This window comes from Panthera leo, chromosome C2 (genome assembly GCF_018350215.1).
Source record: "Panthera leo isolate Ple1 chromosome C2, P.leo_Ple1_pat1.1, whole genome shotgun sequence".
Classification (NCBI taxonomy): Eukaryota; Metazoa; Chordata; class Mammalia; order Carnivora; family Felidae; genus Panthera; species Panthera leo.
Genome location: NC_056687.1, coordinates 70,644,696 through 70,670,056, shown reverse-complemented (window position 1 = coordinate 70,670,056; position 25,361 = coordinate 70,644,696). Strand labels below are relative to the sequence as shown.

The following is a 25,361-nucleotide window of genomic DNA, read 5'->3' as shown; positions in this document are numbered from 1 at the left end:
ATATAGTGGTTGTTCCTGGATCTTGGTATTATGGATGAGTTTTACTTTCTTCTTTTTGTTTGTTGCTATTTCTTAAATTTTATTTATTTATTTATTTATTTATTTATGTATTTATTAAAGGTTAGTTATTTATTTTGAGAAAGAAAGAGAATGAGAACATGAGCAGAAGAGGGGCAGAGAGAGAAAACCCCAAGCAGGTTCTGCACTGTCAGCACAGAACTCAATGCAGGGCTCGAACCAGGAGATCATGACCTGAGCTGAAACCAAGAGGTAGACAAAAGTGACTGAGCCACAGGGTGCCCCTATTTCCTAAATTTTAAAAATGATGATTATGGTTCCTGGGTGGCTCAGTCGGTTAAATGTCTGACTCTTGATCTTGGCTCAGGTCGTGATCTCACGGTTCGTAGGTTTGAGCCCCACATTGGGCTCTGTGCTGACAGTGCAAAGCCTGCTTGAGATTTTCTCCCTCCCTCTGTCTCTGCCCCTCCCCCACTCATGTATGCATACACATGGTCTCTCTCTCAAAATAAATAAATAAACTTTAAAAATTGATGCTTTATGTCATTTCTGTAGCAAGAAAAAATTAAAGATCATTAAAAGAAATAATGTGATTCTTGTCCATGGTATTGTTTACAAACCCTAGTCTGAATAACTCTTTGGTGGGTATGTTGGCACCAAGTTTAAGCATCAGGTAGCAAGTTGGACTTGATTTCTTTGGAAATCCCTTATAATCTAATTGTGATTTAATGTTTTAGTAGACATATATGTCATTACAGATATGACTCTAAGTGTTAGTGCAAGTCTGTGTGTCTGTGAATGGATTATGTCTTTTTATTCTGTGTTTTTGGTGCTTTGACCTCTTGGGGCCTTGCTGACCCTTGAGAGATTGCGCCTCCCAGGGATAGCCAATTTCTAGCATACTTTTTTGTGCAAACCAACCAATCCAGAGCCCATACTTCCAAATACCTCCTTTATGGGCTCTTACATAATTCCCCTTCCCTAACTATCCCAGGGCCAGCTACCAGACAACTAGGGACAACCCTTAGCCCCAGAGCCCTCTGAAATTATTCAAACTAGCCAATCCTAAACCTATTTATCCTGCCTTGCCCCATTTCTTCCCACAGATACCACAATAAAGGCTCCTGTGGTATTTTCCCCTCTCACTCTGCTTCTCTGTGTCGTCACTATGAATGGCATGCTGTACCTTCTGTTTCTAGGAATCTGTGGGCATGATAAAACTTCTTCTTGGAGCACCTGGGTGGCTCATTTGGGGTGCCTGGGTGGCTCAGTCAGTTGAGTGTTTAACTCTTGATATCAGTTCAGGTTGTGATCTCACTGTCATGGGACTGAGAGCCACGTTGGGCTCTGTGTTCTTGGGGCCTGCTTGAGAGAGTCTCTCTCTCTCTCTCTCTGCCCCTCCCCTGCTCACACACACTCTCTCTCTCTCTCAAAATAAATAAACATTAAAAAAAAAAACCCTCTTTTTTCATGGCACTCATTTCTGTGCATGTCTCACTATACCAAGTTAAAACAATTCCCAATGCTGGGCACCTGGGTGGCTCAGTTGGTTAAGCATCCAACTTCTGCTCAGGTCATGATCTTGTGATTTGCGAGTTCGAGCCACACATTGGGCTCCAGGCTGACAACTTGGAGCCTGCTTGGGATTCTTTCTCTCCCCCCTCTTTACTCTTCCCCTACTTAAGCTCACGCTCACTCTCTCTCTCTCTCTCTCTCTCTCAAAAAAAAAAAAAAGTAACAATAACAAAAAAATAAATAAATAAAAGAAATAAAAGAGAGGATTCATTTAAAAAGAAATTCCCAAGGGGTCAACAGTGACTCCATATGCATGTACCTAGATCTCTCCTACTACTAAATTTGTTCAGAATAGACAGAATTGGACAAGATTTTGTTCTGGCAGCAATCCTACAACCTATAAGCTGGTTTCCCCCAAATGGGTTCTATTTTATTCTTCTCGGAGCAGAGTCTCTATATATTTACTTGGTGTGGTGGCAAGAGGAATAATTATGACCTCTGTTCAAGAAGTCATAAAAAATCTCCAAAAACAAAAACACCCAAATGGATTTAATATAATTTTGGAGGAGAAAATACAACAAAACCCCAAACACATAAACACACACATAAAGTCAGAATCAGGTAATATATCCTGAGAAACTTTTAGGCAGCCCTAGTTTTCAAACAAGGATCAGGTGGTCTAATATAAATATCAAAGAAAACTCTCCATTCTAGTCAGTTGCCAGGCTCTTATGAGCTTGCAAAGTATCCATTTTACCCTGTAGATAAGCTGTTATTCATCTGTACAATATTAGCTGATGGGTGCCATAAGACCCACTTATCCCAAAATGCCTTGGCCCTTCCAACCTAACTGGTTTCAGCGTCCTAGTTGTAAACAACTATATTCTTTAGAAGACCTTTATCAAAGTGTATTTAAGTTATCTAAGAGGAAGTAGTACTTTTTTTTAAGATTTTATTTTTAAGTAATCTCTAGACCCAACGTGGGACTCTGAAATCAAGAATCACATGCTCTACTCACTGAGCCAGCCAGGTGTCCAAGGGAGAAATATTTTTCTCCTGTGGCGGCTTTCATGATTTTTAACTACTGAAGATTCTAGTACCTGGCTTGCTGTAGAACTTTCCGGGAGTTTCTCAAGCCATAGGGGTTTAGGGGATGGTTCTGCAGGTATTGCATGCATATTCCCGTCTTCTCTACAGGCATACAGCCATGAAGCAGTTTATATGATCACCTTGGCAGACGAGATTGGCTGGGACAGGGCAGGTGTCTAATAAATATTTATTGCATGTTTAGTTGAATAGATAGGAGCTTCACTATGTCAGTCATAGCTCTGTGCTGTATAGACCAGAAACCAACACTAGTCACATCAAGCAAGTAGAGAAAATCCTGGGAGGATATCAGGCACTCACAGAATGAAGGCAGGTAATCTGGGGGGTAGAAAGTTGCAGAATCAAGGTAGCTCTGGTGACTCAGCACAAAACTCACAGGAAATTCATGCCTTGGGAATAATTTGGCCCTTGCACCACTACAGGCTGGATGATGGCTCTAATCTCCAACATCCTCTCTGACCCATGATTCAAAGTTCTGGGACTTTCAGGGACTGAATGGCTGAGTTGAAATAATTTGCCCATGGGTAGTAAAAGAAGGGTCTGAACCCTTCAACTGCAATGAAGGACTGCATACCAAGACTTGGTTTCCAAACGAGGTCAGAAAGGAAGATGGTAATATTACTGGGGAGGGGCCAAATTAGATATTATGCTGTGAACAAGGACAGATGTCATCCACACTGACATGACGTGGAGCTGGGGCTGGTTGCTGGTCAAGGCTAAAGGAGAAGAAGGGTGTAGTTCTGGAGGAAGGAGAAGAACATGACCTTTAGAGATCCTAGGTGGCCAGCAAGATAGCAGAATTCCAGGGAGCAGATAAAAGAAACTGGTTGGAGAGGAGCAGAGAATAGGTGTTTTGTGGCGTTCCTAGGCTAACAGAGGACCTGAATAAATATTTGTTAAATTCATTAAAAAATCTAAATCATGCTAATTCAGATTATTAGTGACTATAGTTCTCCTGGCTGGATGAAGTGGAGAGTGTGTCCCCACAGAAGCTGACTCATCCTTAGAGCCAGCCTGGCTGGTCATCCCTCCTCTTAAGACCTTTCCCATTCATTCTGGAGCAAGTAACTGCAAGCCCTTCCCCAGTAAGAGATTGTGTGTGTGTGTGTGTGTGTGTGTGCGTGTGTGTTTGTGTGTGTGTGTGTGTGCGCGTGCACGCGTGTACGTGGGGGCAGGGTGGGGTAGTGGTGATGGTGGTGGTATATTCTTTCCTTGTCTGAATCTGAAGAACAGGGAGCATCTGTATCCAAAACGTCTATGGAGTCATGGTGCTGGGCTTTCCCAGACTTTAGCCAGACTAGAGTGACTTTGCCTTTATCTTTCAAGAAAATATACTTTTTAATTTTTTGTTATATATTTTTTTATGTTTACTTATTTATTTGGGGTGGGGCAGAGAGAGAGAGAGGGAAAGAGAAAATTCCAAGCAGACTCTGTGATAAGCAGAGCCCGATCTCACAAACCCTGAGAGGGTGACCTGATCCGAAATCAAGAGTCAGATGCTTAGCTGATTGAGCCACCTAGGTGTCCCCCAAGGAAATATACTTCTACCTCTAGGTTTTCAGGTGAGGTATCAACCCTTGATTTCTGCCAGTTATTTTCTTCCTTTTCCAGAAAAGTCTCTCTTCTTCCTTTCCTCCAAGTAAAGCAGCATGGCCCAAATGGATTCTGAAGTCCTATAAATTTGAGTGTGATTCTCGGGTCTTCTCCTTATTTGATAGCTGTGTGACCTTGTCAAGCGTGCTTCTTCCTCTGTGAAATGGGGAAAATAGTGCCTGTCTTGCCAGGGGCATCATGAATATGTATGCCAAAGTGCCATATACATAAAAAACTGCAGGGCAGGGATACCTGGCTGGCTCAAGCAGTAGAATATGCAACTCTTGATCTCAGGGTCATGAGTTCAAGCCCCACATTGGGCATAGACCTTACTTAAATAAAATTAAATAACATAGACCTTACTTAAATAAAATAAAAATGTTAAATGCTTGAATTAAAAACAAAACAACAACTGCAAGGCAAGTTGGCCAAAAGATGGACAAAGGGCACCTGGTGGCTCAGTCAACTGATCATCTGACTCTTGATTTCGGCTCAGGTTGTGATCCCAGGGATGTGAAATTGAGCCTCACGTTGGGCTGCACACTCAGCAGGGAGCCTGCTTGGGATTCTTTCTCCCTTTCTCTCTCTGTCTCTCCCTTTGCCCCTCTCCCATGCTCACACACACTCTCTCTCTCTAATTAAAACAAACAAATAACAGACTACTTATTAAAAAAACAAAAATAACCCCAAAAGATGGACAAGAAATTCCAGATACCACCTCTTCTCCCAATTGAGGCTTTTTAAACACTAGTTATTGCCTCTTTATTGAAAAGAGTGTCAGCTTGTAGGCAGCCCCAAGGGTAAGACAGATATATTATCTAGTGGATATAAATAATAATTTTTGAGAAATATAGTATTTTATAACAGAGCAGAAATAATTCCTCAGGCACCATCAAAGCTTAAATAAAATTTCTCTTAAAAATCTCCCAGCTCCTACTGAGCTTAAGGTTGGTTACACAAAGATGTTATATAGACGGATGGTCACTGCTGTGTTGTTTATAAAAGTAAAGCTTGAAATCAACTTAAACTGTCACTACAGAGGGGCACTTGGCTGGCTCAGTCACTAGAGCATGCAACTCTTGATCTCGTGTTGTAAGTTTGAGCCCCATGGTGGGTGTAGAGATTACTTAAAAATAAAACATTAAAAAAATATAGAGGACTATAAGATTAAATAAATTATAGTAATTTTTCTAAGTTTATTTTTTTTAGTAATTTCTACACCCAATGTGGGGCTGGAATTTATAGCCCCAATCAGGAGTTACAATGCTCTTCCGATTGAGCCAGCCAAGTGCCCCAAATTATAGTAATTTTTTACGATAAAACTCTAATTAGTCTTTGAGAAGATTTTGTACAAATATATTTAATCACGTGGAAAGGTGTTCTTGCTGTATTAAGTGAATAAATTATAAAATAACATTATAGTATGATTCCATTTTTATTACATATTATACATTTGATATGTATATGATACATATTATACATTTGAAGGGATATATGTTAAATGTTAGTACTTATCTTTGGGTGTGAGAGTATGGAGCTTTTATATTACTTTTATTCATAACTATTTTCTGATTTTCCTACAATGAACAAAGAAAAGATGAGGAAATTATTATCCAATCCTTTTTGCCCTGATTTTAGACTTTTCAATGACTCTTTTCCCAAATTTCGTTTCTTCAAGGCTATCTCTCAAGAAAATATGCGGAGGAAGTTATATCTAGCTAACTTAAAATTGATATCAAAGGCGGTATCTTTTTTTTTTCTTTCTTTTTTTTTTTGGTGTAAAAAAGTTATTTTATTAAAGCACAGAGACAGGACCGATGGCCTCAAAGGCAGTCTTGATTTTTTCTCTCTCACAAAAAAAGAGGTGTGAATTGTAAGGGGTGGGGAAATTTCCCTTTATCCTTCTAGATTCTTTTGACTAGTCTATTAATTAAATTGACATAGACGGATTAACAGTACAAAAATAAGTTTAATTATGTAGGTATGGGAGCCCCGGAAGAACATGAGACCCATGAACATGTCAGGAAATAATTGAGGCTTAGATGCCATCCCGGACTAAGGAATGGGATAGGGGCCTGGGATTCAAAGGAGAGGAGGGTAATTCACAGGACGATAATAAGAGCAGATGTTTGGTAATTAGAGGTTTGCCTTGTTGTACAGATGGGTCACTCAGATAAAAAGTTATCTCTGGTAATCATTGTCTTTCTGGGCCAGGCCTACATAAATTCTTTTAGGTATTTAAGGGAGGGGTAAAAGTAATTTTCTTGACTCATCTGGGTCTTGATTGCCTTCAGCTCAAAATAATACACATGACAAAGTGGCATATTTTGGGGTGATAATGAAGGGGAAACAGATGTTCCTACTCTGTTTTTCTTTCTTTCTCTTTTTTCTTTCTTCCTTTCTCTCTTTCCTCTTTCTTTTCTTTCTTTCTTTCTTCTTTCTTTCTTTCTTTCTTTCTTTTCTTTTCTTTTCTTTTCTTTCAAATAGTACATAGCACTATGGCCCCCTCTCCATGAATGCTTTGTAAAGCCCTGAGCCCCTTTCCTTGTTCTTACTACAGGATGAAATACTCAAATCACCAGGCCAGAGGAATTATCCTAATGGCTCTCCAAACTTGTTAAGGATCTCAAATGGGGAGAAAGTCATAGAATAATGGTTACAAATCTGTCCCGGGGAAGATATATATTTCTCTTGTGATAAATTAATAGTCTTGCGATTTAAAAATATGTTTCCTGAGAATTTGCCTAGCATGAGTAATCCCTGATGAAATGTCTTCAAAAATTTGAGTAAATATCCTACTGTAGCAGGATTCTTGCACAGAGAATCGAGGCTTTTCTTTCCAGGAAGCAACTTTACTTGTGCCAGCATGGCTCAGTTGGGTTCTTACCCAAAGAACTGAGACCTCAACGCCAAGTGGCGTGGTTTTTTATTTATTTTCTCCTTCTTTGTCTCCCATATATGGTAACATACAAACATGTAGTCTGATTAAGTGGTCTCATGTTACAAGGTTGTGAGGATGTTTTCACATAGCTGTATAACCAGGTTACCTTGAGGTTTTTTCTTTTTCTTTTTTTTCTTTTCTTAGGGAGGGGACCCTACCACACTACTGTTTGTTCAGAAGGGAAAAAAAAAAGTAAGATAGGGTCCCTGCTTTAAAAAAAAGTCCAAAGTCTAGTTGGGGCAGACAGACATATAAATAAATAATTGTAAAATAAAACAAGCAACATTTTTATCTTATTTTTTTTTAACGTTTATTTATTTTTGAGAGAGAGACACAGCATAATCAGGGAAGCGGCAGAGTGAATGGGAGACACAGAATCTGAAGCAGGCTCGAGGATCTGAGCTGTCAGCACAGAGCCCAGTGCAGGGTTTGAACTCCCAACGGTGAGATCATGACCTGAGCCAAAGTCGGACACTTAACCACTGAGCCACCTAGGCCCTCTAACTGACTTATTAACACAGTGATGTTAGCATTTGGACATTATATCTTGATTGAGGTTTTAGGGATGAATGGGAAATTCACCAGTTGGGGGGGGGGGGGGTGGGCAGAGAATGCAATCCAGGAAGAGCACATTGTGTGTCACAACTTGGAACAGCTAGGTATTTGGGCAGAATGAGGTTTGTGTCATGGAAAAACTGATGACCAGACTGCATATAAGGAACGGCCAACTACCACATCCTGATACACCCAGTGAGCATTTCCCATCAGGTTACCATAGTGAATGCTTATCAAGGAAGCGGGTTCCGAAAATTCATTAAAGTATGTTTGTAGAAAATGATCAGAAATCTCTGGGTTTCTCCGGATCAGAAACGCAACGGATTTCAAACACCGCTTCAGCCAAATGCTTCACTTCTCTCAAAAACTTGCATGTGCTACCTTTTGCTAAATGTGTTACTGGACCCGCTAAAAGTTTTTAATTTGCGCCTCTCTGATCTTTCCGGGTAAAAAATGGAACCTACAAGGCAGGCAAGTCAGAGGCCGAGAGCGAGGTCAGACTGCGGCCTCCGATTTCTTTTGTGTTTCAATTTTTCTCTAGGTGATCACCAATCGGAATGGTTCTCATGTCTACTTTGGTCTTCACCTTCCCCTTTTTTCCCCTTCTCTCCCTCCATCAGTTCTCCCGGGTTTCTGCGTATCCCAGCTTAGCAGCGGTGGCCAGTACCTAGGCAGGCGCGCCTTTCCGCCTCAGCCACAGGCAAGGGAGCTCTGTGGGTCTCAGCCGCCGCTGACCCAGCCAGGGGAACGGGCTCCACGCGCGGCAGCGTAAGCAAGGAAAGGGGCTCTGGGAGCAGCGGCCCAGGCTGGGGAAGGAGGGCCGGGCGCTGCCGCCCGGGCGGGGAAAGGGGGCGGGGCGCGCTGCGCGGCGGCGCAAGCGCACTGGGTCTGCCGCGCCAAACTGCAGACATGGAGCAGGCACCTCCGGATCTCGAGCGGCAGTGGCAGCCGGCTCCCCTAGAGCCGCTGGGCCACACCGACGCGGGGCTGCAGGCCGCGGTCGGTGAGGAAGCGGAGGGTTCCCGAGACGAGGTCCCCGGGGACGGCACGGTGAGGAGAAGGGGCAGCCGAGGCCGCAGGGCCTGGTGTCCGGGCCTAGCGGGCCGGGCTGGGCTGGGCTGGCGAGGGCCGGGGGACTTGTCCGGGGGTGGGGGTGGGGGGGGGGGCCGTCGCGGTGAGGGGACAGCAGGGTGGAAGGGCCGAGCCACAGGTGCATTGAGGGAGAGGCTCAGTGGAAAAGGGGGTTCTGGGGAGGGGCGACCGCCTGGGGCAGCGGGACTGAGGGAAGGGCGGAGAAGGCGGCTGCGGTGAGGGGAGCGGAGGAGATGTGTGGGTGCGGTCCCGGGGGCATGGAGGTCGGAGCCCGGAACCTGCCAGGCTGGAGCGGGTGCGGTGTTCAGAGGTCGGGGGACCTGGAGGTTGGGACCTGAAGACGAACGCTGTTGTTCTTGACATTCTGGTGAGGGGTTGTGCGAACGGAGGCGTCGTGGTGAGTGGGCAGTGGCGTTGAAAGAAAGGAATGGGGGGCTTGACCAAATAGTTGGAGGTTATAAAGGGTAGTCGGCTTGGTGCCACCATCAGGAAATTGAAGAAGGTGTCGGATTCAAGAAAAGGTACAAATAAAAAAAAATTTAAACTCCTTATTCGTCTGCAGTTTCTTCGTTTGGAGGCAGTGCCATATTTTCCAGTTGACGTTTTATCATTTATATCCCATGTATTTGCTTTGTGAAGCCCCTGGTAATGAGTGATTTTCATCACCTGAGGAGAGGAGAAAATGCAACATCTTGTAGTTGTAATTGCTTTCATTCCGAAGTGTTTCCACGCATAATGCAAGATAGGTAGACCGGTTAAATTGAAGCATTCCAGAAACTAGCGCTCCACGTGAGACCGTTCTATCCAAGAGTGTGCATTAATCATCAGTTTGCTTTTTTTTCTGGAACAGGTGTCAGTGCTAATATAGAACTGCCCATCCTTCTGGCATATGGATAACGAAAAGTTAAAGCTGTTTGCTGAATGTAACTAGAAAGTCTCTAGTCTCTTTAGAGACCTGATACCCAGAACTTCACAGGATGGTTTCTCCTTCTTAGGGAAATGTTGAGAAATATAAGGTAGCATGAGGACTTTTTTGGGCGAGTTTTAAGTTTTTCATTTATTTTTTTTCCAAAATGTAGAATTATTTGTGGAAAAGTCAGGATCTCATATTAAATGTGAGAGAAGTGTGTGTATTCTGTAGTTTGAAACCTTGGCTCTTACATTATTTGCTTTAATTTTTTTTTTTTTTTTTTTTAGGGCACCTGGGTGGCTCAGTCAGTTAAGCATCCAACTTCGGCTCAGGTCATGATCTCACGGTTCATGAGTTTAAGCCCCATGTCCAGCTCTGTGCTGACAGCTTCGGATTCTGTGTCTCCCTCTCTCTCTCTCCCCCTCTCCTACTCATGCTCTGTGTCTCTCTGTCTCTCAAAAATAAACATTAAAAAGAGTTTTTTGGGTTTTTTTTTTGAAAGAGAGGGAGAGGGAGTGTGCACGTGAGCAGGGGATGGCCAGAGGGGGAGAGAGAGAGAGAATCTTGACCTGAGCTGAAATTGAGTCGGAGGCTCAACCATCTGAACCACCCAGGAACACCTGATTTGCTCTTTATGCAGGTCCCCACTTGTGACTTAGTTTTTGTGTTTCCTCTTATAAACAAATCAAAACAAAACAACTTTTATTGTGAAGTATATCATTAGTACAGAGACGATCTCACAAAATAATTATATCACAAAATAATTGAAGCCCTCATATGTTCTCTTGTTACAGCTCACTCCCTCCACCACAGAGGTAGCCTGTATTCTGCATTTTGTATTAATAGTTCTTTTGCTTATAATCTCACCACATACATTCCTAAACAGTATAATGTTTAGTTTTACCTGACTTTGAAATTTACATAAGTGACATAATTTTACTGTTACTTCCTCTCTTTGCTCAATATGTTTTTGGGATTCCAAAATGTGGCTTAGTTCATTTATATTGGTGGCTTTATAGTCTGCCATTTCATTTATATAAATATAAATATAGATGAGGGAGAAATATTCTTAAGCAGGCTCCATGCTCAGCTCAGAGCCTGACGAGGGGCTCAGACCCACAACCCTGGGGTCATGATCTGAGCGTAAATCAAGAGTCAGATGCTCAATTACTGAGCCAACCAGGTTCCCCATATAGTATGCCATTTCATAGATATTCTACAGTTATTAATTTTTTTTGTTTATTCATTTTTGAAGACAGCGAGAGACAGAGCACAAGCAGGGGTGGGGCGGAGAGAGAGGGGGACACAGAATCTGAAGCAGGCTCCAGGCTCAGAGCTGTCAGTACAGAGCCTGATGCGGGGCTTGAACTCACGACCGGTGAGATCATGACCTGAGCTGAAGCTGGATGCTCAACTGACTGAGCCACCCAGGTGCCCCTCTACAGTTATTTCTTCTTGTGTTTACAGACTTTGGGATGGCTACAAGGTTCTTGCTGTTTCTAAAAAATTACTATCGTTAATTTTTTCTTATATATCTCTTGCTGCAAATGTCTAATATAAATTTAGGTGTGGGGTTGCTGGATTGTAGGGTATTAGCATATTCAACCCTAGTAGGTGATGCCAAATTGCTTTCTGTCTTTATCAACACTTAATATTTTTAGATCTTCAAGTAGTTGCCAATCTCATGGATATGTATTAAAGCAATTTTAGATTATTTCAAAAGGCAAGAATCCTACCTTTTGTTGGCAACAACAAAACATCATGAGTTTAATTTTAATTATAGTGATAAAATTTTGGTGGGGCACCTGGTTGGCACAGTTGGTAGAGCATGAGACTCTTGATCTCAGGATTGTAAGTTTGAGTCTCAGGTTGGGTGTAGAAATTAGTTTAAAAAAATCTTGAAAAAAATTTTTTTGGATAATTTTTTTGTGAAAGCCTTTAGATGATTAATGTGAAGTCACAACTATAGTATAAAATCCATTTATCTTAATTTAGAAGTGATTATAAACACCTCATTAAAACTTATGTATATTGGGGCGCCTGGGTGGCTCAGTCGGTTAAGCGTCCGACTTCAGCTCAGGTCACGATCTCACACTCCGTGAGTTTGAGCCCCGCGTCGGGCTCTGGGCTGATGGCTCAGAGCCTGGAGCCTGCTTCCGATTCTGTGTCTCCCTCTCTCTCTGCCCCTCCCCCGTTCATGCTCTGTCTCTCTCTGTCTCAAAAATAAGTAAGTGTTAAAAAAAAAAATTTTATAAAAAAAAAAAACAATTTATGTATATTAAGTTTGAGATATTTGAAAACCCAAAGATGATATCGTATAGTAAAAGTTGTATTACCTGACATTTTAGGAAAATGTTTGTAAATATACCATTCATTAGTGACTGAACTTATGGGGTTTCTTAAAGCAGCTCCCTAATTTAGTAATTCTAGAGACACAGGTCATTTGGACAGATATTTTCAGAATCAAACATTTCAGAATCAGAAGTTTAAACATAAACATTCACATATACTCTGTACGTTGTCCCCTCCCTGACAAAACTCCCAAGTCCTTCCTTAGAGGGTCATCTACTCACTTTTCCCTCTTTCTATCCTCTCTTCTCCCGTCCACTTCCAGTTGAGAAGTATTGCAATAACCATAGCCACGTTGTTACTGTTATTAATAGGAATGTGGTCTGAGCAGAAAGATTTGTTGTTTGTGGGTGCTATGCACAGTAAGCTCTACTTTTTATTTAATTCTGTAAGTTACCCCCGAAAGACAGATAAAGATGGGGAAGCATAGCTTCAGAGAGAAGTAATTTCACCAAGGTCACAAGCTAGTCACTGGTATGGCTGGAATCTGAGCCCAGGTCCTCCTGGCTAGGAAATCAGTGCTCTTTCCAGCAAGCCATGCTCCTTCATTCCAAAAAAAAAAAAAAAAAAAAAAAAAAGTTAAAAATAGACTTGTTAATTTCTCCAATACTGTACTTTAAATCTTTTAGTTACAATATTAAGAAAAAAGGTGCAAAAGATGTGTTGATTTATCAAGCAATTTTTCACCACAAAAATATGTATGCAGATGGTGTGTGGAGATGCAGAAAGCTTGCCTTATCTTAGCCTTTTTTAAGATTTTTAATTTTTATTGGGGGGGGTGGGGCGGGTAGAGAGAGAGGGAGAAAGAGGGAGAGAATCCCAAGCCCCAGCACAGGGCTCAAACTCATGAACCATGAGATCATGACCTGAGCCAAAGTCAGATGCTTAACTGACTGAGCCACCCAGGTGCCCCATCAGCCTTATTTTTGACTGCAGGTTTGGGCTGAGAGTAATTGTACCAGTTGCCCTACACCTGTGGGTAATAGGAACAAGCACTGCTTGAGTCTCAAATCTCCTTTGGTTTCAAACATCACTAACCAGGATTCTTTAAATTCTGCTATCAACTCTTCTGTAGTCTCTTCTTTTTCTTTCTGTGAGTCTTCAATCCTCCTCCTTTCCATTGTTTATTTAGAAGTTTTCTTTTTTTTTCCTTTCATACTTTTGTTCCCTGTAAGGAAGAGGGCTTTTTTTTTTTTTTTTTTTTTTTAAAGTACTGCCAGTTCTATTTAAAATAATTTAGAAGATGGAAAAATGAGAGAGGAATCCAATCTCTAAGAAAGTAGCAATTAGTCCTGGCAGGAGAGAGATGAAATAGCAAGGGAATGGGAAGTAGGAGAACTTCTTTTTAGTCTGGAAGATTCCATTGAGTTGATAGTTAACAGTGTTTGTCCAGAGAAAAATCATTGCCTGAGGGAGTCATGAGTGATTTTTTTTTTTTTTTTTTTTTTTTTTTTTTAAGGAGCATGCTTTAGGCCTGGGAGTGCTGGTGAGTGCAAAGAGTTCTTGTGCAACTTGTGCTTCTTGCTTAGCAATCGCTGTATCCCGTGACACCTTCGCTGATTGGCAGCAAAGAACTGAGTGCAATAGGCTGGTACTGTGAGCAAGGTTTGAGGCATGTGTGGGTGAGAATAACATGAAAAAGGAAAAGAAAATGTACAGGGGTAGTTACAGAATGTATCAGTTTAGCAGCAGATGATTAAATCACACTGCAGAATCTTTCCTCATTTTCTACCTCAGCAGCTCTCAGAGTTAGTTTTTCAAGGGTGACTCACAGTACAAAATACATTTTCTACATCCTAATCAGCATACATATCCTTTAATACATAATTGTTCAGGAAACAATACTTAATCATTACTTCATATAGTACTCTCTGACATTCTTCTATTTTCTTTAATGCTTATTTATTATTTTAATGTTTATTTTTGAGAGAGAGTGGGAGCAGGGGAAGGACAGAGAGAGAGAGGGACACAGAATCTGAAGCAGGCTCCAGGCTCTGAGCTGTCATCACAGAGCCCAACGGGAGGGGGATCGAACTTGCGAGCTGTTGAGGTTGTGACCTGAGCCAAAGTCCGATGCTCAACTGACTGAGCCACCCAGGCGCCCCTATTTATTTTTTAGAGAGAATGGAGGAGGGGCAGAGAGAGAGAGGGAGGATCTGTGCTGACAGCAGAGAGCCTGATGCAGAGCTTGAATTCACAAGCTGTGAGATTATGACCTGAGCTGAAGTCATACCTTTAACCAACTTGAGCCACCCAGGTGCCCCTATTCTTTTTTTTTTTTTTAGGTTTGTTTGTTTATTTATTTTAATGTTTATTTATTTTTGAGAGGGAGGGAGAGGGAGAGAGGGAGACAGTCTGAAGCAGGCTCCAGACTGAGCTGTCAGCACAGAGCCTGCTTCAGTGCTTGAATCACAGACTGTGAGATCATGACCTGAGCCAAAGTCGGATACCTAACCGACTGTGCCATGCAGGCACCGCTAGAAGGAGAGTGCAAGAGTGAAAGAATGTGAGCACAAGTGGGGGAGAGCAGTTGAGAGAGTGTGTGCGAGAGAATCCCAAGCAGGCTCTACATTGCTAATGTGGAGCCCGATGTGGGGATCATGACCTGAGCCGAAATCAAGAGTCTGATGCTCAACTGACTGAGGTATCCTGGTGCCCCAGTTATTTATTTTTAAAAAGAAATGTTGGTCACAAACCACCAAATTGATTTCATGAACTGTGAATATGTTCTGACTCAGTTTGGAAAACTGTTCAGACTTACATATTTTAAGTAAGAATTAATGTGTTCTGAATCACTGTTAATTTAAAAAATATATATTTTTATAGATAAAAAGCATATTTTTATAGATAAGCATATTTTCTATGCTATTTAAAAAGCATAATGTATTATAACTAAGTTTTTCTTATCTACAACTGAAGTAAGCTTTGCTCTTAGGCCTAAGTTAAATACATTATTTTTAACGTAATACCTGCTACTTTTGACTATTGTAGACATATCCCCTGAGGAAAGTCAGTTCATTGGGTAGTTCTTAAATTTCAGATCTTTGACCTGTTTCAGTAACACAGTAGCATCACACTTGGAAAAAAAGATTGTAAGAAAGTAGCCCAGGAATGGTACGTCAGCATGGTTAGTGCTGGGTTGTGGGATGTGTGTGATTTCTATTTAACTTTTTCTATACTTTTCAATGTTTATACATTAAACCTGTATTAGTTTCATAGTAAGAGAAAACTTAAACCTACAAATAATAAGTGGTAGGTAATACTTGAGCTCTTGCTACACCAGGCAACTTTTAGAACACTCTACCTGCATTCACTCATTAAATGTTCCCAATAATGTTATGAGGTCAGTACTCTCATCCTCATTTTACAGATGAGGAAACTGAGGCAGAGAGATTTAAAAACTCAAATTCTGGCAAACTGGCTACTAATCTGAGGGTGAATTGATCCTTGGCTCTTCTAATTACAAACTTTTTTTCCCCCCCTGATTTCCTGTTTTATGTTTTCTTGATTATCTGCTTTGGCTGATGCTACACTGATTTCTTTTGATTTCAGTTTATTTGTATTTGTGTTTGTCCATGTTATAATTTTTATGCCTTGTGTTATGTGTTAAACTTTCTCTTGTTTACCGTAGGGAATTTAAAACATTTGCATTGTCCTAACTGGCTTTATTTTTAGTTGATTTTCTTCTGTGAGGTTTTATGCTTTCTTATTTTGGTTTCTATTTTTGGTTTTCCTTTGTGGGCAATAATTCTTTGGTTTTATCCTCAGTAATGATTTGGAAGGCATGTATCTTTGTTTTTTTCCTTCTCTCAAACATAAACTAAAATTACTTTTGTAAATGTAAAGACTATGTAAAAATCTTTTGAAATAGTCTCATTTATAAAAATGGTATCAAATTTATAAGCAAGTACAGTATGAAGATCCTTTTTTCCCATGAAGTATTTTAAGATTTATTTATTTATTTTGAGAGGCAGAGAGAGCATGCATGTGTGAACACATGCATACGGGAGAGGGTCAGAGAGAGAGGGAGAATCCCAAACAGACTCTGTGTTGTCAGAGCCCGACTCTGAGTTCTGTCTCATGAACCGTGAGATCTTGACCTGAGCTGAGACCAAGAGTCAGATGCTTAACTGACTGAGCCACTGAACTGCCATTATAGTCCCTCGTCTCATTCCCAAAACTTTCAGTGTGAGGGGTGCCTGGCTGATCCTCAAACTGTTTACATTTTGCCAGTTGTACCAATAGTGTTTCAGAGCAAAATGATCCAGTCCAGACTCATGGATTGCATTTAATTGTATTATCTCTTTAGTTTCCTCCAATCTGGAAGTTCTCAGTCTTTACTGAGAAAGGTTATGCATCTTTGGCAGAAATTGCCACTGAAGTCATGCTGTGTTCTAGTTGTAACTTAACAGTTCACATATGATATGTATTTCCCAATAGTTTGATCACATTTTCTGCCAGGCTTCAATATAAAGTTACTGTTTTCCCTTTTGTAATTAATAATTTGTGGGGACATACTTGGAAATTGAAAATATCTTGTTTCTTATCAAACTTTCTATTTGTCTTTTTCAGTATGGACTTGGGGATTTTATTTTAAAGAACTTTATTAAGGTATAATTTACTGTAAAATTCACTAATTATGAATATATAATTCAGTTATTTTTAGGGAATTTAGAGAGTTGTGCAACCATCACTATAATCCAGTTTTAGAACATTTCAGTCATTCCCCCAAATTCTCTCTTTCCTTTGTAGTTAATCTCCCTTCACAACCTTAGCTGTAGGTGTTAGGAAAGTAGCTGTCTACTTTCTATATAAATTTGTTTTTTGGGATATTTCATACAAATGGAATTGTACAATCTGTTGTCTTTTGAGCCTGGCTTAGAGTGTTTTTGAGGTTCAACCATGTTATATAGCATATATTAGTAGTTCCTTTTTTATTACTGAATAATATTTGATTGTATGGATATATCACATTTTTTTAAATCTATTCACCATTTTATGGACATTGTAGTTTATTTTAGCTATTATAGATATTGCTGTGAACACTTGTATATAAGTCTTTGTGTGGACATATGTTTACATTTCTCTGAGTTAGATTTGTAGGGGGTGTGATTATTTGGTTATGTGATCAGTTTATGTTTTTTTTTTTTTTTTTTAAGTTCATTTTTTTCAGTAATCTCTGCATACAACATGGAGCTCAAACTCACAACCCTGAGAGCAAGAATTGCTTGCCCTACTGACTGAGCCAGCAACATGCTTCTAGATGATCTCGATACAAGTCTTTTATCTGATTATATGATTTACAGGTTCTTCCCCCATTTGTATTTTATCTTTTTTTTTCTTTATGGTCTTTTTTTTTTTTTTTTTTAATTGGGGTAAAGTACATATAACCTTTGCCACTCTAACCATTTTCGTTTTAAGTAATCTCCACCCGCAATGTGGGGCTTGAACTTACAACCCCCAAGATCAAGAGCCACATGTTCTACCTACTGAGCCAGCGAGGCACCCTTTTTTATGGTGTCTTTCAGTATATGTGCTGCCGAAGCGAGCACTATGGTGTCTTTTGAAGAGTAAAAGTTTTTAGTTTTGATGAGATCTAGTATATCACTTTTTTCTTTTATGGATTATGATTTTGGTATTATACCTAAGGACTTTTTGTATATCCCCAAATCACAAAGATTTTTCTCCTGTGTTTTCTTCCAGAAATTTCAGTTTTAGCTCTTTTATCTGGGCCATTTCAGTTAATTTCTGTGCATGGTGTGTGTGAGTAAAGGGTGTAAATCTTTTTTTGGCATGTGGACATTTTGTAGTCCCAGCACTACATGTTGAAAAGACCTCTCCATTCCCTATTGATTTGCCTGGGTGTGTCTTAAAAAAAAAAAAAAAAAATCAGTGGACCTTAAATGTAAGGGTTTATTTCTGGATTCTCAGTTCCATTCCTTTGATCTCTTTTTCTGCCAGTACCACACTGTCTTGATTACTTTCACTTTTTAGTAAGTTTTGAAACTGGGTCCTGCAACTTGTTCAAAATTGTTTTGGCTATTCTAAGTCTTTTGTATTTCCATATAAATTTTAGGAATGGTTTATCAGTTTCTACAAAAAATCTTGCTGGGGTTAAGTATTTTTGAAGGAACAGTATCTAATATGTTTAAATATTTCAAGCATGTTCTATGCATGATGTTCCTGTGTCATTTGGAATTTATTGTGAAATCTAAGGCAAATTTGATACTTATTCTTTTGTAGGAGTCTTGTTTCTTGTTTTTCTGCTTTAATCTTGTTGGGATGTTCGTTACACATGGACCACATACCTTTCAGTGTGGATCTGGGAAAGATTTTGTTTGCTTGTTTCTTTTTCTTTTCTTTTTTTTAGTTTTTCTTTTTAATGTTTATTTACTTTTGAAAGAGAGAGAGAGACAGAGCAGGCAAGGGGCAGAGAGAGGGAGACACAGAATCCAAAGTAGGCTCCAGACTCCGAGCTGTCAGCACAGAGCCTGATGCAGGGCTCAAACCCATGAACCAGGAGATCATGACCTGAGCCAAAGTTGGGTGCTTAACCAACTGAGCCACCCAGGTGCCTCTCTTTTTTCTTGTAAATTATATTGATGATGATTATTTTTCTTCTATTTGGCCAAATATATTTTATTTTTTTTTCTGTGCATTGTTTCTTTTCTGATTACTTTCATGTTTGTCTCAATCTGCCTGTTTTGTTGTTGTTGCCTGTTTTATCTTTCTCCTGTAATTTTCAATATGATAGTAAATGTAATATATTTTCTTTTGTGTGTGATTTAAATAAGATTAAACAAGTCAAATGCTTTAAACACTAACTCTTTTCACCTATAACCCTAAAAGTTATATTAAGGTTAGCTTTCATCTTGTCTTTAATCTTAAAGAGCATCACTGTGCCGGTTGGGTTGAGAATTCCCATGGAGTCAGTGAACTCCTCAAGCGTCAGGCACCTTGTTTCAGCTATCTTTCTATCCCTAATGACTGGCATTGTAAATACTCAAGAAATATTTCTTGAATTAATAGTTTCTTATTGTTCTTTTTGTCATTTTTATCTGCTTTTATGCTTTTACTATTTCTTAATGGTTTGCAACATTTTAAGTTTTTTAAAAAATGTTTATTTTTGAGAGAGAGAGAGAGAGTGCAAGCGAGCGCACAAGCAAAGGAGGGGCAGAGAGAGGGGAGGACAGAGGATCCAAAGTGGCTCTGTGCAGACAGCAGAGAACCCAGTGTGGGGCTTGAGTTCACAAATCGTAAGATCATGACCTGAGCTGAAGTCAGAGGCTTAACTGACAGAACCACCCAGTTACCCCAGTGGTTTGCAACATCTTAATAACTTGAAATAGATTATATTCATTTTCATTCTTTGAGTTGAAAATAAAGAATTTCATTAGCCTTTTAACTATGTCCATCTTCTACATTTAGTCTTCTACATTTAATAGTGACATTATTATTTGGATAGTTATTTAGTCTTTTTAAAATTTTTTAAGTTTATTTATTTTGAGGGAGAGAGAGAAAGTCATGCGTGAGCTTGAGCAGGGGCGGGGCAGAGAGAGAGAATTCCAAGCAGTCTCAGCCTCATGTGAGGCTTTAACCCCTGAACAGTGACATCATGACCTCAGCTGAAATCAAGAGTCGGATGTTTAACTGACTGAGCCACCAGGCACCCCTGAATTTTTTTTTTTAAGTTTATTTAAATAATCTCTACATCCAATGTGGGGCTTGAAGTCACAACCCAGATATCAAGAGTTGGATGCTCTTCCGACTGAGCCAGCCAGGCACCCCTCTTTAATTATATTCTTTACCCTGATGAGCAGTGTGCTTTGAATACACCTAAACTATTCAATCTTTGTTTGAAACATGTCCCTGGGCTCATTTTCCAGTCAAGAAGTCCATCTCTAAATCTTTTGAATGTATTCTTTTAACAGTTGTGCTTCTGGTTTTGTTAATCTTGACACTCTTCTATGCTTTATTGAGAGGATTAGCAATTTTATATCAGCTACCAAATCCTGCTGGTGTTATTGTTGTGTTCCTGTTTTCATTCTTTAGTTTTTATGGTAGCTGATTTTATTCTTTTATTTTTTTTCCTTCTATGTAATCAGATGGCATGAGGGTAAATTCATGACTCATAGGCATTATCTTTTTGGCTGGGGAGATAATTTGCTTTATTAGTCATGTCCTTCCAGCATTGAGGGAATTTTTCACTGGAGTAGATGGTGGTAAATCATAGTGTTTACCTATGGGCCCAAATTATGATTTTTATAAATATGTATCTAAACTAACAATGGCTTCATAATCTTGATGTTGAGTGGTTTGTACTTATGTAACTTTTTGAAATTTTTTTTGGTTGAAGTATTTCCTTCTATCTCTTATTTTTTCTTTTAGTAGCTAAACATACAACTTATACTTAACTAAAAATGTCTTCCTGCCATTTGTAACAATGTGGATGGAACTGGGGAGTATTACGCTAAGTGAAATAAGTCAGTCACAGAAAGGCAGATATCCTATGTTTTTTCAATCATGTGGAACTTGAGAAACTTAACAGAATACCATGGGGCATGGGAAGGAGAAAAATAGTTTCAAACAGAGAGAGGCAAACCATAAGAGACTCTTAAATACAGAGAACAAACAGGGTTGATGGGGGCAGGGATGGGTGATGGGTATTGAAGAGGGCATTTGTTGGGATGAGCACTGGGATGTCAGAGATGTATCATGGCAATCTACCCCCAAAACCAAGAGCACACTATATACACTGTATGTTAGTTAACTTGACAATAAATTATATTAAAAAAGTCTTATTTGACAACTGAGTGACTTCTGTTTTTTTTTATTTTTTGTTTTTTTTTTTTGTTTTTTTTTTTTACTAATAATTCTATTCCATTGGTTCCATTGGGTTGGCTTTTAGTTCTCTGTCCTTTTTATCTTCTTTTAGCATTTTACCTTCTCCATTTTTTATTCAGCAAATTTTGGGGGCATTTCCTAAATTTATTCATCATTTAATTTTTTGCAATATCACATAGCTTTTTCTGTCCTTATAGCACATGGGTTTAATTTTCTGTATAAATTATCATTGCAGGTTTTACTGTAGTTTTTTCTTTTATGTTTTGGTGCATCCATCTTGCTACTTCTGTCTCTTGTTAACCTGAAAATAAAGAGCCACAGTAAAAGGCAAACTAATGTTTATTTGGAATCAGAGAATTGTAATTTGAGGAATACAGATTCAGGTAGAAAACCCAAATAGTATCCTGCTTCTAGGGTGAAATTAAGAGGCTTATAAGGAAAAAGAAGGCAGGGGGCAGTTACATGAGTTAAAAGGGGAAAAAAAGGCTAAACTCTTGGCTATACATTGATTTACTACAGACTCTATCTTTGGAAAGTCCATAACCTTCTGAACTTGTGATCAGGATATCTGTTCTGCTGGCTTCTCAAGTAGTTGCTTAAAACATTTGCTGTTTCGCCTAGTCCAAAGGTTTTGGTTGAGTTCAAACAGACACGGATAAGGCAATTTCTCTGCAGTGGTTGCTTGGCTCCCTTTTAAAATGGCTCCATTCATGTCAATTTTTCACATTCTTCTTCACAAACTGCTCTCAGTTATAATGTAGTGCAGTAGTTTTAATTAAAACCCACCTCTGAACTTTGAGAGAGAGCAAGTGGAAAACCCCCAAAGCATAGCAACTATCACATGGTCTCACTTTATCTTCCTTGTTTAGACTTGGAGTTACTTTGGTATTTTCAAGAACTTTCTTCAGTGGCACACTTTCCACACATACAGCCTTTGAAGCAATAGTGGTGTGTTTATTCTTTTTGGTTCTTTAGCATAGACTTGGGCATGTTTTAGCAGGAAGTGAAAGGAGTCTGCTCTTCTTAAACCTTGCTGCTATCTCACAAGTGGAGCCTTTTAACCACTGCCAAAATGTTTAGGCAAATTTAAAGTTGAATATAAGACAACTTCTGGTTTTGTTTTGTTTTTTAATTTTTAAATTTAACCTGCCTATTGAAAATCATGCCTTTTGGCATATGTATAGTATTTTCTTTTTGAGAGAGTGATTTGACTTTGGTAAAACCAAAATTAGATATTAATATTGAGGATTATTTATCTTTATATAAAATGTTTTTAGATTTTTTTCTTAGACATTTTTAAAGATGTTTGTTTATTTTGAGAGAGAGAGAGAGAGAGCACATGCATAATCAGGATAGGGGAGAGAGAGAATCCCAAGCAGGCTCCACATTTATTGTGGAGCCCCACACAGGGCTTGATCTCAGGACTGTGAGATCATGACTGGAGCCAGAATCGAGAATGGGATGCCTAACTGACTGAGCCACCCAGGAGCACCTTCGTAGGCATTTCTATATTGATTTATTCTTGGTCACTTACACAAAATGTCTATGTTTTAATAATTAAATGTGCGATACTTGTTACAATAGCTTTGGAAAAGTTTGATGTGCTACAAAATGCTGCTAATGAGACGTATATTATTTGCTGCTATCATTTAGCAACCCCTAGCAACTCAAGGAATGTAAGAAACTTGGGGTGCTTGGGTGGCTCAGTCCCAACTCTTGATTTCAGCTCAGGTCATGATCTTACATTTGTGTGACAGCACAGAGCCTGCTTGGGATTCTCTCTCTCCCCCTTTCTCTGCCCCTTCCCTATTCACACACACTCTCTCAAAATAAATAAACTTGAAAAAAAAAATAAGAAATTTGCTTGAAATATATACCAGTAATGGATTAGCTTGTAACAGCTGTTAATTTTTTTTTTCTTAATACTGTCTTAAAGGTTTTGTTGTTGTTCTTCCATTCATTTTTGTCCAGATGACAGAAAATAATTTTGGGTTGAAGAAGATAGAAATTAGTGTTTCAGAAGCAGAAAAGCGAACTGGAAGAAATGCCATGAACATGCAAGAAACATATACTGCTTACCTCATTGAAACAAGGTGAGTGATGAGAATTAGGCCTAGATTTAGTTAGAAAAAGCTTTGTTTGGTAGCTGTTGATGCAAATTATGTTGTATAATGGAATTGTTTACAGGTCATTGTCTTTTTAGGTATTTGGTTTTTTGTTTTTTAACAGATAAAGTAAATAGGTATGTCTTTTACTATAGTCCACTTGGCAGCTATATACATATATATATATATATATATATATATATTTTTTTTTTTTTAAATATATATATTTTAAATATTTTAATATTTAAATATTTTAAATATTTAATATTAAATATTTTAAATATATATAAAATATATATATATATATTTTAAAGTTTATTATTTTGGGAGAGAGAGCGGGAGACAGAGGATCTGAAGTGAACTCTGTACTGACAGCAGAGAGCCTGCAGGGCTCGAAGTGAGAGCATGACCTGAGCCAAAGTCAGATGCTTAACCAACTGAGCCACGCAGGCGCCCCGGTAGCTATATTTTAATGTACTTAATGTTGGAGGTAAAGAGCAGGTTATGGAATAATTGTGGGATCTGGAATGTTACTTGACATATGCTTTGGTGGGGTTTTTGGTGTTACTCATAATAATTCCCACGCACTTTTGAGAAAGGAGACCAGGTTTCCAGGGGTGTATGAAGTAGACTTAGGTAAATAAGAGAGGTATAGGAAGAGAGAATATGGTTTGAGTCAGTAAAAAGTTAACAGAATTGATTGAGACTAGAGCTTTAGACTTTGGGGTAAATTGAACAGATAAGAGTAAATCATGGAGTAAGAAATCAAAACTCACCAGAAAAATGTTCTTCTACCTCATAAGGAAAAAGTTAAAGGGATTAGACTATTTTGTCTAGAGAAAGACAAGGCAAGACTCTATTTTGCCAATCACAAACAATTTATATAAAGACAAAATACTGACCAGTTCTTTTCTCTCTGCAGAGACTGACTGAGCAGAAGTGCTTTCAGTTAAAATAAAGATGGTGCGAGGGGCACCTGGGTGGCTCAGTCAGTTAAGCATCCAACTTCAGCCCGGGTCATGATCTTGCGGATTTATGGGTTTGGTCCCCGCCTCGGGCTCTGTGCTGACAGCTCAGAGCCTGGAGCCTGCTTTGGATTCTGTGTCTGCCTTTCTCTCTCTGCCCCTCCCCTGCTGGTGCTCTGTCTCTCAAAAATAAATAAACGTTAAAGAAAAATTTTTTTAAATAAAGATGTGTGAGATTTTTTGATAGTAAGTAAAATAAAATAATAGAACTACCAGACCTAGTTGATAAAGGGTTATAACCATATTTTAATGTGAATACATTTTTAAGGAAAAAACATTTTAACCCTTGCATTTTCATAGGTTTACCGAAAGTCACTGAGCTTGCCTTAAGGCTGAACCCTGTGACTTTTCAAGACTTCTCCAGGTCTGTGGTTCTACCCAAAATAAAAGTTAAAATCTTGGTAAATGTTGTTTAATCTATAGGCAATTCTGAAACCTTCTTTGTAAGTATAGTTTTCTTTCTTCCACCAAAAAGAGAAAAAAAGAAAAAAAAAGAATCTTCCCCAAACCAGAGAAAATTTACATTACAGTAGGAACTTTAGGAACAGAAGGAGGTAAGGTTGGTCTTTTTAAAATAAGGTCATTTTGTTTTTGTTTTTGTTTTCTGTGTGTGTGTGTGTGTTTAAGTTTTTATTTTAATTCCAGTTAGTAACAGTGTTGTATTAGTTTCAGAGGTACCATGTAGTAATTCAACACTCCTATATATCACCCTGTGCTCATCATGATAAGTGCACTCCTTAATCACCTATTTAACCCATCTCCCCACCAAAATTAGGTAATTTTGTGACCTACATATCTACATATGTGTATCACAGAGATTTTTAAAAATTAGGTTCATTAGGCTCTATGCCCAATGTGGGGCTTGAACTCAGAACCCTGGGATCAAGAGTTGAATACCAACTGAGCCAGCCACGCACCCCTCACAGAGATTTTTAAAGTCATTAAAAAAAATATGGTCCCATCAGAGGGTTTTATTTCTGTTTTTTTTTTTTAAGTTAGATTAGTGACTTAAAAAAATCATACTTTAGAAATTAGTGTAAAAAAAATAGAAATTAGTGTTAACTGTAGCTTACCTTTACTTAAATTATCTTTTCCTCTGTTCTTGTTTTTGAGGTATAATGACCTATAACATCATATTAACTTCAGATACTGTAACGTTGTGTTGCAATATTTGTATCTATTGTGAAGTGATTACAAGTCTGATTAACATCTGTCACTATACAGTTAACAAAATTTTTTTTCTTTTAATGAGAACTTTTAAGATTTACTCTCTTAACAACTTTCAAGTATGCAGTACAGTATTAACT

General features: G+C 38.9%; 1 protein-coding gene across 1 annotated transcript in view; it reads left to right on the top strand.

Annotated features, from left to right (window-relative positions):
* The first annotated feature begins 8,617 nt into the window (after positions 1 to 8,617).
* Positions 8,618 to 25,361, top strand: part of SNX4 (sorting nexin 4) — a 70,126-nt gene continuing 53,382 nt past the window's right edge. The window contains exons 1-2 of the mRNA XM_042955699.1: positions 8,618 to 8,779; positions 22,896 to 23,017. Of these exons, the coding sequence (XP_042811633.1) occupies positions 8,639 to 8,779; positions 22,896 to 23,017 (263 nt within the window). The 5' untranslated portion in view covers positions 8,618 to 8,638. The remainder of the gene's footprint in view (positions 8,780 to 22,895; positions 23,018 to 25,361) is intronic.